We start from the raw sequence: 19,533 nt of genomic DNA on the forward strand, positions 1-19,533 counted from the left end.
CTCGGAGAGGGACACCCTACAAAACACAAAGATGTAACTAGAGGTCAGGTTGTTATTAGCCAGTTTGTTACTAACCAGAGGAGGAGGGGTTGTTACTAACCAGAGGAGGAGGGGTTGTTACTAACCAGAGGAGGAGGGGTTGTTACTAACCAGAGGAGGAGGGGTTGTTACTAACCAGAGGAAGAGGGGTTGTTACTAACCAGAGGAAGAGGGGTTGTTACTAACCAGAGGAAGAGGGGTTGTTACTAACCAGAGGAAGAGGGGTTGTTACTAACCAGAGGAAGAGGGGTTGTTACTAACCAGAGGAGGAGGGGTTGTTACTAACCAGAGGAGGAGGGGTTGTTACTAACCAGAGGAGGAGGGGTTGTTACTAACCAGAGGAAGAGGGGTTGTTACTAACCAGAGGAAGAGGGGTTGTTACTAACCAGAGGAAGAGGGGTTGTTACTAACCAGAGGAAGAGGGGTTGTTACTAACCAGAGGAAGAGGGGTTGTTACTAACCGGAAGAGGGGTTGTTACTAACCGGAGGAGGGGTTGTTACTAACCGGAGGAGGGGTTGTTACTAACCAGAGGAAGAGGGGTTGTTACTAAGCAGAGGAAGAGGGGTTGTTACTAACCGGAGGAGGGGTTGTTACTAAGCAGAGGAAGAGGGGTTGTTACTAACCAGAGGAGGGGTTGTTACTAACCAGAGGAGGGGTTGTTACTAACCAGAGGAGGAGGGGTTGTTACTAACCAGAGGAGGAGGGGTTGTTACTAACCAGAGGAGGGGTTGTTACTAACCAGAGGAGGGGTTGTTACTAACCAGAGGAGGGGTTGTTACTAACCAGAGGAGGGGGGGTTGTTACTAACCAGAGGAGGAGGGGTTGTTACTAACCAGAGGAAGAGGGGTTGTTACTAACCAGAGGAGGAGGGGTTGTTACTAACCAGAGGAGGGGTTGTTACTAACCAGAGGAGGGGTTGTTACTAACCAGAGGAAGAGGGGTTGTTACTAACCAGAGGAAGAGGGGTTGTTACTAACCAGAGGAGGAGGGGTTGTTACTAACCAGAGGAAGAGGGGTTGTTACTAACCAGAGGAGGGGTTGTTACTAACCAGAGGAGGGGTTGTTACTAACCAGAGGAGGGGTTGTTACTAACCAGAGGAGGGGTTGTTACTAACCAGAGGAAGAGGGGTTGTTACTAACCAGAAGAGGGGTTGTTACTAACCAGAGGAGGGGTTGTTACTAACCAGAGGAGGGGTTGTTACTAACCGGAAGAGGGGTTGTTACTAACCAAAGGAGGGGTTGTTACTAACCAGAGGAGGGGTTGTTACTAACCAGAGGAGGGGTTGTTACTAACCAGAGGAGGAGGGGTTGTTACTAACCAGAGGAAGAGGGTTTGTTACTAACCAGAGGAGGAGGGGTTGTTATTAACCAGAGGAGGAGGGGTTGTTACTAACCAGAGGAGGAGGGGTTGTTACTAACCAGAGGAAGAGGGGTTGTTACTAACCGGAGGAGGGGTTGTTACTAACCAGAGGAGGAGGGGTTGTTACTAACCAGAGGAGGAGGGGTTGTTACTAACCAGAGGAGGAGGGGTTGTTACTAACCAGAGGAGGGGTTGTTACTAACCAGAGGAGGGGTTGTTACTAACCAGAGGAGGAGGGGTTGTTACTAACCAGAGGAGGAGGGGTTGTTACTAACCAGAGGAGGAGGGGTTGTTACTAACCAGAGGAGGGGTTGTTACTAACCAGAGGAAGAGGGGTTGTTACTAACCAGAGGAGGGGGGGTTGTTACTAACCAGAGGAGGGGGGGTTGTTACTAACCAGAGGAGGGGGGGTTGTTACTAACCAGAGGAGGAGGGGTTGTTACTAACCGGAAGAGGGGTTGTTACTAACCAGAGGAAGAGGGGTTGTTACTAACCAGAGGAGGAGGGGTTGTTACTAACCGGAGGAGGGGTTGTTACTAACCAGAGGAGGAGGGGTTGTTACTAACCAGAGGAGGGGTTGTTACTAACCAGAGGAGGAGGGGTTGTTACTAACCAGAGGAGGAGGGGTTGTTACTAACCAGAGGAAGAGGGGTTGTTACTAACCAGAGGAGGAGGGGTTGTTACTAACCAGAGGAAGAGGGGTTGTTACTAACCAGAGGAGGAGGGGTTGTTACTAACCAGAGGAGGGGTTGTTACTAACCAGAGGAGGAGGGGTTGTTACTAACCAGAGGAAGAGGGGTTGTTACTAACCAGAGGAGGAGGGGTTGTTACTAACCAGAGGAAGAGGGGTTGTTACTAACCAGAGGAGGAGGGGTTGTTACTAACCGGAAGAGGGGTTGTTACTAACCAGAGGAGGGGTTGTTACTAACCAGAGGAGGGGTTGTTACTAACCAGAGGAGGAGGGGTTGTTACTAACCAGAGGAGGAGGGGTTGTTACTAACCAGAGGAGGAGGGGTTGTTACTAACCAGAGGAGGAGGGGTTGTTACTAACCAGAGGAGGAGGGGTTGTTACTAACCAGAGGAGGAGGGGTTGTTACTAACCAGAGGAGGAGGGGTTGTTACTAACCAGAGGAGGGGTTGTTACTAACCAGAGGAGGAGGGGTTGTTACTAACCAGAGGAGGAGGGGTTGTTACTAACCAGAGGAGGAGGGGTTGTTACTAACCAGAGGAGGAGGGGTTGTTACTAACCAGAGGAGGGGTTGTTACTAACCAGAGGAAGAGGGGTTGTTACTAACCAGAGGAGGAGGGGTTGTTACTAACCGGAGGAGGGGTTGTTACTAACCAGAGGAGGAGGGGTTGTTACTAACCAGAGGAGGGGTTGTTACTAACCAGAGGAGGAGGGGTTGTTACTAACCAGAGGAGGAGGGGTTGTTACTAACCAGAGGAAGAGGGGTTGTTACTAACCAGAGGAGGAGGGGTTGTTACTAACCAGAGGAAGAGGGGTTGTTACTAACCAGAGGAGGAGGGGTTGTTACTAACCAGAGGAGGGGTTGTTACTAACCAGAGGAGGAGGGGTTGTTACTAACCAGAGGAAGAGGGGTTGTTACTAACCAGAGGAGGAGGGGTTGTTACTAACCAGAGGAAGAGGGGTTGTTACTAACCAGAGGAGGAGGGGTTGTTACTAACCGGAGGAGGGGTTGTTACTAACCGGAGGAGGGGTTGTTACTAACCAGAGGAGGGGTTGTTACTAACCAGAGGAGGAGGGGTTGTTACTAACCAGAGGAGGAGGGGTTGTTACTAACCAGAGGAGGAGGGGTTGTTACTAACCAGAGGAGGAGGGGTTGTTACTAACCAGAGGAGGAGGGGTTGTTACTAACCAGAGGAGGAGGGGTTGTTACTAACCAGAGGAGGAGGGGTTGTTACTAACCAGAGGAGGAGGGGTTGTTACTAACCAGAGGAGGAGGGGTTGTTACTAACCAGAGGAGGAGGGGTTGTTACTAACCAGAGGAGGGGTTGTTACTAACCAGAGGAGGGGTTGTTACTAACCAGAGGAAGAGGGGTTGTTACTAACCAGAGGAGGGGGGGTTGTTACTAACCAGAGGAGGGGTTGTTACTAACCAGAGGAAGAGGGGTTGTTACTAACCAGAGGAAGAGGGGTTGTTACTAACCAGAGGAGGAGGGGTTGTTACTAACCAGAGGAAGAGGGGTTGTTACTAACCAGAGGAGGAGGGGTTGTTACTAACCAGAGGAAGAGGGGTTGTTACTAACCAGAGGAAGAGGGGTTGTTACTAACCAGAGGAAGAGGGGTTGTTACTAACCAGAGGAAGAGGGGTTGTTACTAACCAGAGGAAGAGGGGTTGTTACTAACCAGAGGAAGAGGGGTTGTTACTAACCAGAGGAGGGGGGGTTGTTACTAAGCAGAGGAAGAGGGGTTGTTACTAACCAGAGGAAGAGGGGTTGTTACTAACCGGAGGAGGGGTCTTCTGTAGACACTCCAGCAGGTAAACCATCTTAGCCTCTTCCTTCACATACTCCACTTCCTGAAATTCAATCATGTAAAAACAATCAATGTAAGCATTTTAATAGTCATATATATATATATCAAAAAGTCAATTTTCAGTCAGTGGCAAAAGTACACAAAACCCATTTCATTTACGATATTCCTGTGAAAACCTGTTAGTGCACTACTTTAGACCAGGCAGGGCACTACTTTAGGCCAGGCAGGGCACTACTTTAGACCAGGCAGGGCACTACTTTAGACCAGGCAGGGCACTACTTTAGACCAGGCAGGGCACTACTTTAGACCAGGCAGTGCACTACTTTAGACCAGGCAGGGCACTACTTTAGACCAGGCAGGGCACTACTTTAGACCAGGCAGGGCACTACTTTAGACCAGGCAGGGCACTACTTTAGACCAGGCAGGGCACTACTTTAGACCAGGCAGGGCACTACTTTAGACCAGGCAGGGCACTACTTTAGACCAGGCAGGGCACTACTTTAGACCAGGCAGGGCACTACTTTAGACCAGGCAGGGTACTACCTAGACCAGGCAGTGCACTAATTTAGACCAGGCAGGGCACTAATTTAGACCAGGCAGGGCACTACTTTAGACCAGGCAGGGCACTACTTTAGACCAGGCAGGGCACTACTTTAGACCAGGCAGGGCACTACTTTAGACCAGGCAGGGCACTACTTTAGACCAGGCAGGGCACTACTTTAGACCAGGCAGGGCACTAATTTAGACCAGGCAGGGCACTAATTTAGACCAGGCAGGGCACTAATTTAGACCAGGCAGGGCACTACTTTAGACCAGGCAGGGCACTACTTTAGACCAGGCAGGGCACTACTTTAGACCAGGTAGTGCACTATATAGGGAAGAGGGTGCTACAGTATTTGGGACGGATATTTTCTGCTGGTGTGTTGTACCTGAATGACGTCCAGGCTGGCAGCGCCGGCCCGGCCCACGTTGATGGTGATGGGTTTGACCAGGGCACTCTTGGCAAAGTTCTGGATCTTCTTGGGCATGGTGGCACTAAACAGAAGAGTTTGTCTCTGGCCCTGCAAATCAAATCAAATTTGATTCACACGCGCTGAATACAACAGGTTAGGGGTTAGGGGTTAGGGTTAGGGGTTAGGGTTTGGGTTAGGGTTTGGGTTTAGGGTTAGGGGTTAGGGTTAGGGGTTAGGGTTAGGGTTAGGGGTTTAGGGTTAGGGTTAGATAGATAGAACTTACAGTGTAAAAAATTAATAAGTAAATAGAAAATAAAAGTAACAAATAATTTTAAGAGCAGCAGTAAAATAACAATAGCGAGGCTACATACAGGGGGTACCGGTACAGAGTCAATGTGGAGACTATATACAGGGTATTACGGTACAGAGTCAATGTGGAGGCTATATACAGGGGGTACCGGTACAGAGTCAATATAGAGGCTATATACAGGGGGTACCGGTACAGAGTCAATGTGGAGGCTATATACAAGGGGTACCGGTACAGAGTCAATGTGGAGGCTATATACAGGGTATTACGGTACAGAGTCAAAGTGGAGGCTATATACAGGGGGTACCGGTACAGAGTCTATGTGGAGGCTATATACAGGGGGTACCGGTACAGAGTCAATGTGGAGACTATATACAGGGGGTACCGGTACAAAGTCAATGTGGAGGATATATACAGGGGGTACCGGTACAAAGTCAATGTGGAGGATATATACAGGGGGTACCGGTACAAAGTCAATGTGGAGACTATATACAGGGGGTACAGAGTCAATGTGGAGGCTATATACAGGTGGTACCGGTATAGAGTCAATGTGGAGGCTATATACAGGGGGTACCAGTACAGAGTCAATGTGGAGGCTATATACAGGGGGTACCGGTACAGAGTCAATGTGTAGGCTATATACAGGGGGTCCAGAGTCAATGTGGAGGCTACATACAGAGGGTACCGGTACAGAGTCAATGTGGAGGCTATATACAGGGGGTACCGGTACAGAGTCAATGTGGAGGCTATATACAGGGGGTACCGGTACAGAGTCAATGTGGAGGCTATATACAGGGGGTACCGGTATAGAGTCAATGTGGAGGCTATATACAGGGGGTACCGGTACAGAGTCAATGTGGAGGCTATATACAGGGGGTACCGGTACAGAGTCAATGTGGAAGCTATATACAGGGGGTACCAGTAGAGAGTCAATGTGGAGGCTATATACAGGGGGTACCGGAACAGAGTCAATGTGGAGGCTATATACAGGTGGTACCAGTACAGAGTCAATGTGGAGGCTATATACAGGGGGTACCGGTACAGGGTCAATGTGGAGTCTATATACAGGGGGTACCGGTACAGAGTCAATGTGGAGGCTATATACAGGATATTACAGTACAGAGTCAATGTGGAGGCTACATACAGGGTGCTACGGTACAGAGTCAATGTGGAGGCTATATACAGGGGGTACCGGTACAGAGTCAATGTGGAGGCTATATACAGGGGGTACCGGTACAGAGTCAATATGGAGGCTATATACAGGGGGTACCGGTACAGAGTCAATGTGGAGACTATATACAGGGGGTACTGGTACAGAGTCAATGTGGAGGCTATATACAGGGGATACCGGTACAGAGTCAATGTGGAGGCTATATACAGGGGTACCGGTACAGAGTCAATGTAGAGGCTATATACAGGGGGTACCAGTACAGAGTCAATGTGGAGGCTATATACAGGGGGTACTGGTACAGAGTCAATGTGGAGGCTATATACAGGGGGTACCAGTCCAGAGTCAATGTGGAGGCTATATACAGGATATTATGGTACAGAGTCAATGTGGAGGCTATATACAGGGTATTACGGTACAGAGTCAAAGTGGAGGCTATATACAGGGGGTACCGGTACAGAGTCAATGTGGAGGCTATATACAGGGGGTACCAGTACAGAGTCAATGTGGAGGCTATATACAGGGGGTACCAGTCCAGAGTCAATGTGGAGGCTATATACAGGATATTATGGTACAGAGTCAATGTGGAGGCTATATACAGGGTATTACGGTACAGAGTCAAAGTGGAGGCTATATACAGGGGGTACCGGTACAGAGTCAATGTGGAGGCTATATACAGGGGGTACCAGTACAGAGTCAATGTGGAGGCTATATACAGGGGGTACCGGTACAAGGTCAATGTGGAGTCTATATACAGGGGGTACCGGTACAGAGTCAATGTGGAGGCTATATACAGGATATTACAGTACAGAGTCAATGTGGAGGCTATATACAGGTGGTACCAGTACAGAGTCAATGTGGAGGCTATATACAGGGTGTTACGGTACAGGGTGTTACGGTACAGAGTCAATGTGGAGGCTATATACAGGGGGTACCAGTACAGAGTCAATGTGGAGGCTATATACAGGGGGTACCGGTACAGAGTCAATGTGGAGGCTACATACAGGGGGTACTGAGACAATGTGGAGGCTATATACAGGTGGTACCAGTACAGAGTCAATGTGGAGGCTATATACAGGGGGTACCAGTACAGAGTCAATGTGGAGGCTATATACAGGGGGTGCCGGTACAGAGTCAATGTGGAGGCTATATACAGGGTGCTACGGTACAGAGTCAATGTGGAGGCTATATACAGGGGGTACCGGTACAGAGTCAATGTGGAGGCTATATACAGGGGGTACCGGTACAGAGTCTATGTGGAGGCTATATACAGAGTGTTACGGTACAGAGTCAATGTGGAGGCTATATACAGGGGGTACCGGTACAGAGTCAATGTGGAGGCTATATACAGGGGGTACCGGTACAGAGTCAATGTGGAGGCTATATACAGGGGGTACCGGTACAGAGTCAATGTGGAGGCTATATTCAGGGGGTACCGGTACAGAGTCAATGTGGAGGCTATATACAGGGGGCACCGGTACAGAGTCAATGTGGAGGCTATATACAGGGGGTACCGGTACAGAGTCAATGTGGAGGCTATATACAGGGGGTACCAGTACAGAGTCAATGTGGAGGCTATATACAGGGGGTACCGGTACAGAGTCAATGTGGAGGCTATATACAGGGTGTTACGGTACAGAGTCAACGTGGAGGCTATATACAGGGGGTACCGGTACAGAGTCAATGTGGAGGCTATATACAGGGGGTACCGGTTAGTTGAGGTATAAAGGGTGATGTTAAAAGCATTGCTGTTTGGTTCAGTTAGAAAACATACCACTAGTCGTCACCACACAGAAACAGTGATATGTTGTAATGTGTTCAGGAGCGATCTGGGGTTAAAATGCCCCCTCGTGTCCAGAACTGGTTTAACCAGTTTATATCCAACTGGTTTAAACCAGTTTATATCCATACCTTAAAGTAGGAGAAGATAGTTCTGATGTCTTCTTCGAAGCCCATGTCTATCATTCGGTCAGCCTCGTCTAGAGCCAGATAACGACAGATATCCAGACTGATCATCTTCTTCTGCAACAGGTCCATCAGACGGCCGGGGGTCGCCACCATCATGTGGACACCACTACAAAACACCGAGTTCAACAGGGTCAGGGGTCAAACTGGCCCTAACACAGCTGACTGACTGCTGACTGACTGACTAGTTGATGGCTGACTAGCAGCTGACTGGCTAGCTGACTGACTAGTTGACTGGCTGACTAGCTGACTGACTAGTTGACTGACTAGTTGACTGACTGGCTAGCTTACTGACTACTTGACTGGCTGACTAGCTAGCTGACTGACTAGTTGACTGACTGGCTAGCTTACTGACTAGTTGACTGACTGGCTAGTTGACTGACTAGTTGACTGGCTGACTAGTTGACTGGCTGACTAGTTGACTGGCTGACTAGCTGACTGGCTGACTAGCTAACTGGCTGACTGGCTAGCTGACTGACTAGTTGACTGGCGGACTAGCTGACTGGCGGACTAGCTGACTGACTGGCTAGCTTACTGACTAGTTGACTGGCTGACTAGTTGACTAGGTGACTGGCTGGCTGACTAGTTGACTAGCTGATTGGCTGGCTGACTAGCTGGCTGACTAGTTGACTAGCTGACTGGCTGACTAGTTGACTGGCTGGCTGACTAGTTGACTGGCTGGCTGACTGGCTAGTTGACTGGCTGGTTGACTGGCTGGCTGACTGGCTGGCTGACTGGCTGGCTGACTGGCTGGCTGACTGGCTAGTTGACTGGCTGGCTGACTGGCTAGTTGACTGGCTGGCTGACTGGCTAGTTGACTGGCTGGCTGACTGGCTAGTTGACAGGCTGGCTGACTAGCTGACTGGCTGGCTGACTGGTTCAGAGTACTTACTGTTTGACCACCTCCATCTGGTCTTTGACAGACATGCCTCCTATACAGAGGACTGATCTCATATGTGGAGCCCCTTCTTCCTCCAGCAGCTTACAGTAGTATTCTATGATGGTGTGGGTCTGTTTAGCCAACTCTCTCTGTCGGGAGAGGGACATCAGAAACATTACAGTAGTATTATATGATGTCTGTTTAGCCAACTCTCTCTGTAGGGAGAGGAGAGGGACATCAGAAACATTACAGTAGTATTATATGATGTCTGTTTAGCCAACTCTCTCTGTAGGGAGAGGAGAGGAACATCAGAAACATTACAGTAGTATTATATGATGTCTGTTTAGCCAACTCTCTCTGTAGGGAGAGGAGAGAGACATCAGAAACATTACAGTAGTATTATATGATGTCTGTTTAGCCAACTCTCTCTGTAGGGAGAGGGACATCAGAAACATTACAGTAGTATTATATGATGTCTGTTTAGCCAACTCTCTCTGTAGGGAGAGGAGAGGAACATCAGAAACATTACAGTAGTATTATATGATGTCTGTTTAGCCAACTCTCTCTGTAGGGAGAGGAACATCAGAAACATTACAGTAGTATTATATGATGTCTGTTTAGCCAACTCTCTCTGTAGGGAGAGGAACATCAGAAACATTACAGTAGTATTATATGATGTCTGTTTAGCCAACTCTCTCTGTAGGGAGAGGAGAGAGACATCAGAAACATTACAGTAGTATTATTTGATGTCTGTTTAGCCAACTCTCTCTGTAGGGAGAGGGACATCAGAAACATTACAGTAGTATTATATGATGTCTGTTTAGCCAACTCTCTCTGTAGGGAGAGGAGAGGAACATCAGAAACATTACAGTAGTATTATATGATGTCTGTTTAGCCAACTCTCTCTGTAAGGAGGGGAACAACAGAATCCAACACAGGTTTGAAACCTCATCTGTCACCAGTCAAATGTATCTTCTATGGAAGAGAAAGCAGTCAGGAGCTGATCAGGGTACAGGGTCATTCACTCTTACAGAAGGTTTGTCTCTAACCTCTATCATAACATTACAGTGTGAAGGACTTACTGAGGGACAGATGATGAGACCGTAGGGCCCTTCACTCTTACAGAAGGTTCGTCTCTAACCTCTATCATAACATTACAGTGTGAAGGACTTACTGAGCGACAGATGATGAGACCGTAGGGCCCTTCACTCTTACAGAAGGTTCGTCTCTAACCTCTATCATAACATTACAGTGTGAAGGACTTACTGAGGGACAGATGATGAGACCGTAGGGCCCTTCACTCTTACAGAAGGTTCGTCTCTAACCTCTATCATAACATTACAGTGTGAAGGACTTACTGAGGGACAGATGATGAGACCGTAGGGCCCTTCACTCTTACAGAAGGTTTGTCTCTAACCTCTATCATAACATTACAGTGTGAAGGACTTACTGAGGGACAGATGATGAGACCGTAGGGCCCTTCACTCTTACAGAAGGTTCGTCTCTAACCTCTATCATAACATTACAGTGTGAAGGACTTACTGAGGGACAGATGATGAGACCGTAGGGCCCTTCACTCTTACAGAAGGTTCGTCTCTAACCTCTATCATAACATTACAGTGTGAAGGACTTACTGAGGGACAGATGATGAGACCGTAGGGCCCTTCACTCTTACAGAAGGTTCGTCTCTAACCTCTATCATAACATTACAGTGTGAAGGACTTACTGAGGGACAGATGATGAGACCGTAGGGCCCTTCACTCTTACAGAAGGTTCGTCTCTAACCTCTATCATAACATTACAGTGTGAAGGACTTACTGAGGGACAGATGATGAGACCGTAGGGCCCTTCACTCTTACAGAAGGTTTGTCTCTAACCTCTATCATAACATTACAGTGTGAAGGACTTACTGAGGGACAGATGATGAGACCGTAGGGCCCTTCACTCTTACAGAAGGTTCGTCTCTAACCTCTATCATAACATTACAGTGTGAAGGACTTACTGAGGGACAGATGATGAGACCGTAGGGCCCTTCACTCTTACAGAAGGTTCGTCTCTAACCTCTATCATAACATTACAGTGTGAAGGACTTACTGAGGGACAGATGATGAGACCGTAGGGTCCTTCACTCTTACAGAAGGTTCGTCTCTAACCTCTATCATAACATTACAGTGTGAAGGACTTACTGAGGGACAGATGATGAGACCGTAGGGCCCTTCACTCTTACAGAAGGTTCGTCTCTAACCTCTATCATAACATTACAGTGTGAAGGACTTACTGAGGGACAGATGATGAGACCGTAGGGCCCTTCACTCTTACAGAAGGTTCGTCTCTAACCTCTATCATAACATTACAGTGTGAAGGACTTACTGAGGGACAGATGATGAGACCGTAGGGCCCTTCACTCTTACAGAAGGTTCGTCTCTAACCTCTATCATAACATTACAGTGTGAAGGACTTACTGAGGGACAGATGATGAGACCGTAGGGCCCTTCACTCTTACAGAAGGGCAGTTTCTTCTCTTGCTCCAGAGAGAACATGATGATGGGGAGGGTGAACACCAGAGTCTTCCCTGAACCTGTGAAGGCGATACCGATCATATCCCGGCCTGAGAGACTGAACACACACAGAGATAGAGAGGAAACCAATGAATCACATCGTGTTGATATAGCCAACCAACCAATCACATCGTGTTGATATAGCCAACCAACCAATCACATCGTATTGATATAGCCAACCAACCAATGACATCGTATTGATATAGCCAACCAACCAATCACATCGTATTGATATAACCAACCAACCAATCACATCATATTGATATAACCAACCAATCACATCATATTGATACAGCCAACCAACCAATCACATCATATTGATATAACCAACCAATCACATCGTATTGATATAGCCAACCAACCAATCACATCGTATTGATATAGCCAACCAACCAATGACATCGTATTGATATAGCCAACCAACCAATCACATCGTATTGATATAGCCAACCAACCAATCACATCATATTGATATAGCCAACCAACCAAATAACATCATATTGATATAGCCAACCAACCAATCACATCGTATTGATATAACCAACCAACCAATCACATCATATTGATATAACCAACCAATCACATCATATTGATACAGCCAACCAACCAATCACATCATATTGATATAACCAACCAATCACATCGTATTGATATAGCCAACCAACCAATCACACCGTATTGATATAGCCAACCAACCAATCACATCGTATTGATATAGCCAACCAACCAATCACATCATATTGATATAACCAACCAACCAATCACATCGTATTGATATAGCCAACCAACCAATCACATCGTATTGATATAGCCAACCAACCAATCACATCATATTGATATAACCAACCAACCAATCACATCATATTGATATAGCCAACCAGCCAATCACATCGTATTGATATAACCAACCAACCAATCACATCGTATTGATATAACCAACCAACCAATCATATTGATATAACCAACCAACCAATCACATCGTATTGATATAACCAACCAACCAATCACATCGTATTGATATAGCCAACCAACCAATCACATCATATTGATATAACCAACCAACCAATCACATCATATTGATATAACCAACCAATCACATCGTATTGATATAGCCAACCAACCAATCACATCGTATTGATATAACCAACCAACCAATCACATCATATTGATATAGCCAACCAACCAATCACATCGTATTGATATAGCCAACCAACCAATCACATCATATTGATATAACCAACCAACCAACCAACCAATCACATCATATTGCTATAACCAACCAACCAACCAATCACATCGTATTGATATAACCAACCAACCAATCACATCATATTGATATAGCCAACCAACCAATCACATCGTATTGATATAACCAACCAACCAATCACATCATATTGATATAGCCAACCAACCAATCACATCGTATTGATATAGCCAACCAACCAATCACATCATATTGATATAACCAACCAACCAACCAACCAATCACATCATATTGCTATAACCAACCAACCAACCAATCACATCGTATTGATATAGCCAACCAACCAATCACATCGTATTGATATAGCCAACCAACCAATGACATCGTATTGATATAGCCAACCAACCAATCACATCGTATTGATATAGCCAACCAACCAATCACATCATATTGATATAGCCAACCAACCAAATAACATCATATTGATATAGCCAACCAACCAATCACATCGTATTGATATAACCAACCAACCAATCACATCATATTGATATAACCAACCAATCACATCATATTGATACAGCCAACCAACCAATCACATCATATTGATATAACCAACCAATCACATCGTATTGATATAGCCAACCAACCAATCACACCGTATTGATATAGCCAACCAACCAATCACATCGTATTGATATAGCCAACCAACCAATCACATCATATTGATATAACCAACCAACCAATCACATCGTATTGATATAGCCAACCAACCAATCACATCGTATTGATATAGCCAACCAACCAATCACATCATATTGATATAACCAACCAACCAATCACATCATATTGATATAGCCAACCAGCCAATCACATCGTATTGATATAACCAACCAACCAATCACATCGTATTGATATAACCAACCAACCAATCATATTGATATAACCAACCAACCAATCACATCGTATTGATATAACCAACCAACCAATCACATCGTATTGATATAGCCAACCAACCAATCACATCATATTGATATAACCAACCAACCAATCACATCATATTGATATAACCAACCAATCACATCGTATTGATATAGCCAACCAACCAATCACATCGTATTGATATAACCAACCAACCAATCACATCATATTGATATAGCCAACCAACCAATCACATCGTATTGATATAGCCAACCAACCAATCACATCATATTGATATAACCAACCAACCAACCAACCAATCACATCATATTGCTATAACCAACCAACCAACCAATCACATCGTATTGATATAACCAACCAACCAATCACATCATATTGATATAGCCAACCAACCAATCACATCGTATTGATATAACCAACCAACCAACCACATCATATTGATATAGCCAACCAACCAATCACATCGTATTGATATAACCAACCAACCAATCACATCATATTGATACAGTGCCTTGCGAAAGTATTCGGCCCCCTTGAACTTTGCAACCTTTTGCCACATTTCAGGCTTCAAACAAAGATATAAAACTGTATTCTTTTGTGAAGAATCAACAACAAGTGGGACACAATCATGAAGTGGAACGACATTTATTGGATATTTCAAACTTTTTTAACAAATCAAAAACTGAAAAATTGGGCGTGCAAAATTATTCAGCCCCCTTAAGTTAATACTTTGTAGCGCCACCTTTTGCTGCGATTACAGCTGTAAGTCGCTTGGGGTATGTCTCTATCAGTTTTGCACATCGAGAGACTGACATTTTTTCCCATTCCTCCTTGCAAAACAGCTCGAGCTCAGTGAGGTTGGATGGAGAGCATTTGTGAACAGCAGTTTTCAGTTCTTTACACAGATTCTCGATTGGATTCAGGTCTGGACTTTGACTTGGCCATTCTAACACCTGGATATGTTTATTTTTGAACCATTCCATTGTAGATTTTGCTTTATGTTTTGGATCATTGTCTTGTTGGAAGACAAATCTCCGTCCCAGTCTCAGGTCTTTTGCAGACTCCATCAGGTTTTCTTCCAGAATGGTCCTGTATTTGGCTCCATCCATCTTCCCATCAATTTGAACCATCTTCCCTGTCCCTGCTGAAGAAAAGCAGGCCCAAACCATGATGCTGCCAACACCATGTTTGACAGTGGGGATGGTGTGTTCAGGGTGATGAGCTGTGTTGCTTTTACGCCAAACATAACATTTTGCATTGTTGCCAAAAAGTTCAATTTTGGTTTCATCTGACCAGAGCACCTTCTTCCACATGTTTGGTGTGTCTCCCAGGTGGCTTGTGGCAAACTTTAAACGACACTTTTTATGGATATCTTTAAGAAATGGCTTTCTTCTTGCCACTCTTCCATAAAGGCCAGATGTGTGCAATATCCGACTGATTGTTGTCCTATGGACAGAGTCTCCCACCTCAGCTGTAGATCTCTGCAGTTCATCCAGAGTGATCATGGGCCTCTTGGCTGCATCTCTGATCAGTCTTCTCCTTGTATGAGCTGAAAGTTTAGAGGGACGGCCAGGTCTTGGTAGATTTGCAGTGGTCTGATACTCCTTCCATTTCAATATTATCGCTTGCACAGTGCTCCTTGGGATGTTTAAAGCTTGGGAAATCTTTTTGTATCCAAATCCGGCTTTAAACTTCTTCACAACAGTATCTCGGACCTGCCTGGTGTGTTCCTTGTTCTTCATGATGCTCTCTGCGCTTTTAACGGACCTCTGAGACTATCACAGTGCAGGTGCATTTATACGGAGACTTGATTACACACAGGTGGATTGTATTTATCATCATTAGTCATTTAGGTCAACATTGGATCATTCTGAACTTCTGGAGAGAGTTTGCTGCACTGAAAGTAAAGGGGCTGAATAATTTTGCACGCCCAATTTTTCAGTTTTTGATTTGTTAAAAAAAGTTTGAAATATCCAATAAATGTCGTTCCACTTCATGATTGTGTCCCACTTGTTGTTGATTCTTCACAAAAAAATACAGTTTTATATCTTTATGTTTGAAGCCTGAAATGTGGCAAAAGGTCGCAAAGTTCAAGGGGGCCGAATACTTTCGCAAGGCACTGTATAACCAACCAACCAATCACATCGTATTGATATAACCAACCAACCAATCACATCGTATTGATATAACCAACCAACCAATCACATCGTATTGATATAACCAACCAACCAATCACATCATATTGATATAACCAACCAACCAATCACATCATATTGATATAACCAACCAACCAATCACATCATATCGATACAACCAACCAATCACATCATATTGATATAACCAACCAACCAATCACATCATATTGATATAACCAACCAACCAATCACATCATATTGATATAACCAACCAACCAATCACATTATATTGATACAACCAACCAACCAATCACATTATATTGATACAACCAACCAACCAATCACATCATATTGATATAACCAACCAACCAATCACATCATATTGATATAGCCAACCAACCAATCACATCATATTGATATAGCCAACCAACCAATCACATCATATTGATATAGCCAACCAACCAATCACATCATATTGATATAACCAACCAACCAATCACATCGTATTGATACAACCAACCAATCACATCATATTGATATAACCAACCAACCAATCACATAATATTGATATAACCAACCAATCACATCGTATTGATATAACCAACCAACCAATCACATCATATTGATATAGCCAACCAACCAATCACATCGTATTGATATAACCAACCAACCAATCACATCATATTGATATAACCAACCAACCAATCACATCATATTGATATAACCAACCAACCAATCACATCGTATTGATATAACCAACCAATCACACCATATTGATATAACCAACCAACCAATCACATCGTATTGATATAACCAACCAACCAATCACATCATATTGATATAGCCAACCAACCAATCACATCATATTGATATAGCCAACCAACCAATCACATAATATTGATATAACCAACCAACCAATCACATCATATTGATATAACCAACCAACCAATCACATCATATTGATATAACCAACCAACCAATCACATCGTATTGATATAACCAACCACATCGTATTGATATAACCAACCAACCAATCACATCATATTGATATAACCAACCACATCGTATTGATATAACCAACCAACCAATCACATCATATTGATATAACCAACCACATCGTATTGATATAACCAACCAACCAATTACATCGTATTGATATAACCAACCAACCAATCACATCATATTGATATAACCAACCAACCAATCACATTGTATTGATATAACCAACCACATCGTATTGATATAACCAACTAACCAATCACATCGTATTGATATAACCAACCAACCAATCACATCATATTGATATAGCCAACCAACCAATCACATCGTATTGATATAACCAACCAACCAATCACATCATATTGATATAACCAACCAACCAATCACATCATATTGATATAACCAACCAACCAATCACATCGTATTGATATAACCAACCAATCACACCATATTGATATAACCAACCAACCAATCACATCGTATTGATATAACCAACCAACCAATCACATCATATTGATATAGCCAACCAACCAATCACATCATATTGATATAGCCAACCAACCAATCACATAATATTGATATAACCAACCAACCAATCACATCATATTGATATAACCAACCAACCAATCACATCATATTGATATAACCAACCAACCAATCACATCGTATTGATATAACCAACCACATCGTATTGATATAACCAACCAACCAATCACATCGTATTGATATAACCAACCACATCGTATTGATATAACCAACCAACCAATCACATCGTATTGATATAACCAACCAACCAATCACATAATATTGATATAACCAACCAACCAATCACATCATATTGATATAACCAACCAACCAATCACATCATATTGATATAACCAACCAACCAATCACATCGTATTGATATAACCAACCACATCGTATTGATATAACCAACCAACCAATCACATCGTATTGATATAACCAACCACATCGTATTGATATAACCAACCAACCAATCACATCATATTGATATAACCAACCACATCGTATTGATATAACCAACCAACCAATCACATCGTATTGATATAACCAACCAACCAATCACATCATATTGATATAACCAACCAACCAATCACATCGTATTGATATAACCAACCACATCGTATTGATATAACCAACCAACCAATCACATCATATTGATATAACCAACCAACCAATCACATCACATCATATTGATATTGCCCTTTTTACTAGAATTGTTTTAGAGCTTTACAGTAACGGAGAGAGAAGCGAAAACAACCAATGAGAAGCCAGTTAAACATCGTATATCTTTGTATGGCCAGAAATCATGTTGACATCGTAAGGAACTTCATCAGTGGTTAACTACTCTACTTACATGGTTGGAATTCCCTGGATTTGAATGGGTGTAGGGTGAACAATTCCCTTCTTTTTCAGACCTTTCAAGATGGCTGCAAACACATGGTGAAAGAGGGTTGGGGACTGAGTGACTAGTCAATCATTTTTAACCACTACAAAAACATATCACTACTTTATTAACAAACAGGTGCAAAACAAAATGGAAAATAATCATGTTTTTAATGAAAGTTGAACGTGTCTGTGTGTGTCTGGTGTGGAACGTAGTGTGTGTGTGTGTCTGGTGTCTCTCACCCTGTGGGAACGTAGTGTGTGTGTGTGTCTGGTGTCTCTCAACCTGTGGGAACGTAGTGTGTGTGTGTGTCTGGTGTCTCTCACCCTGTGGGAACGTAGTGTGTGTGTGTGTCTGGTGTCTCTCAACCTGTGGGAACGTAGTGTGTGTGTGTCTGGTGTCTCTCACCCTGTGGGAACGTAGTGTGTGTGTGTCTGGTGTCTCTCACCCTGTGGGAACGTAGTGTGTGTGTGTCTGGTGTCTCTCACCCTGTGGGAACGTAGTGTGTGTGTGTCTGGTGTCTCTCACCCTGTGGGAACGTAGTGTGTGTGTGTCTGGTGTCTCTCACCCTGTGGGAACGTAGTGTGTGTGTGTGTCTGGTGTCTCTCACCCTGTGGGAACGTAGTGTGTGTGTGTGTCTGGTGTCTCTCACCCTGTGGGAACGTAGTGTGTGTGTGTCTGGTGTCTCTCACCCTGTGGGAACTTCATCTCCCTGAAGCTCTTGATCGGCGGAGGGATACCGTCACCGTCGACAAGGATGTGGTACTTCTTCCTGACGCGGTCGTGTCTCGCAGGGGGCATGTTCAGGATGTACCGTGGAGCCAACCAACTATATAAAACAACAACATTAACGTTCTCTTTACTGTAGATTTTACACTTAACAGAAATATAAACACAACATGTAAAGTGTTGGTCCCATGTTTCATGAGCTGAAATAAAAGGTTCTAGAAATGTTCCACATGCAGATGAAGCTTAATTTTCTGCACAAATTTGTTAACATCCACCTGACAGGTGTGGCATATCAAAGAAGCTGATTGAACATCATGATCATCACACAGGTGCACCTTGTGCTGGGGACAGTAAAAGGCCACTTTAAAATGTGCAGTTTTGTCACACAGCA

The 19,533-nt window shown here is 44.3% G+C and overlaps 1 protein-coding gene across 1 annotated transcript in view; it reads right to left on the reverse strand.

Annotated features, from left to right (window-relative positions):
* Window positions 1-19,533, reverse strand: part of LOC139366592 (DEAD-box helicase 41) — a 45,158-nt gene that overhangs the window by 22,456 nt on the left and 3,169 nt on the right. Inside the window, exons 6-12 of the mRNA XM_071104268.1 lie at window positions 19,106-19,242; window positions 18,384-18,456; window positions 11,633-11,786; window positions 9,183-9,319; window positions 8,237-8,399; window positions 4,827-4,958; window positions 3,869-3,940 (exon numbers count right to left, since the gene is read on the reverse strand). Coding sequence (XP_070960369.1) covers window positions 3,869-3,940; window positions 4,827-4,958; window positions 8,237-8,399; window positions 9,183-9,319; window positions 11,633-11,786; window positions 18,384-18,456; window positions 19,106-19,242 — 868 coding nt within the window. The remainder of the gene's footprint in view (window positions 1-3,868; window positions 3,941-4,826; window positions 4,959-8,236; window positions 8,400-9,182; window positions 9,320-11,632; window positions 11,787-18,383; window positions 18,457-19,105; window positions 19,243-19,533) is intronic.

This window comes from Oncorhynchus clarkii, chromosome 14, assembly GCF_045791955.1.
Source record: "Oncorhynchus clarkii lewisi isolate Uvic-CL-2024 chromosome 14, UVic_Ocla_1.0, whole genome shotgun sequence".
Classification (NCBI taxonomy): domain Eukaryota; kingdom Metazoa; phylum Chordata; class Actinopteri; order Salmoniformes; family Salmonidae; genus Oncorhynchus; species Oncorhynchus clarkii.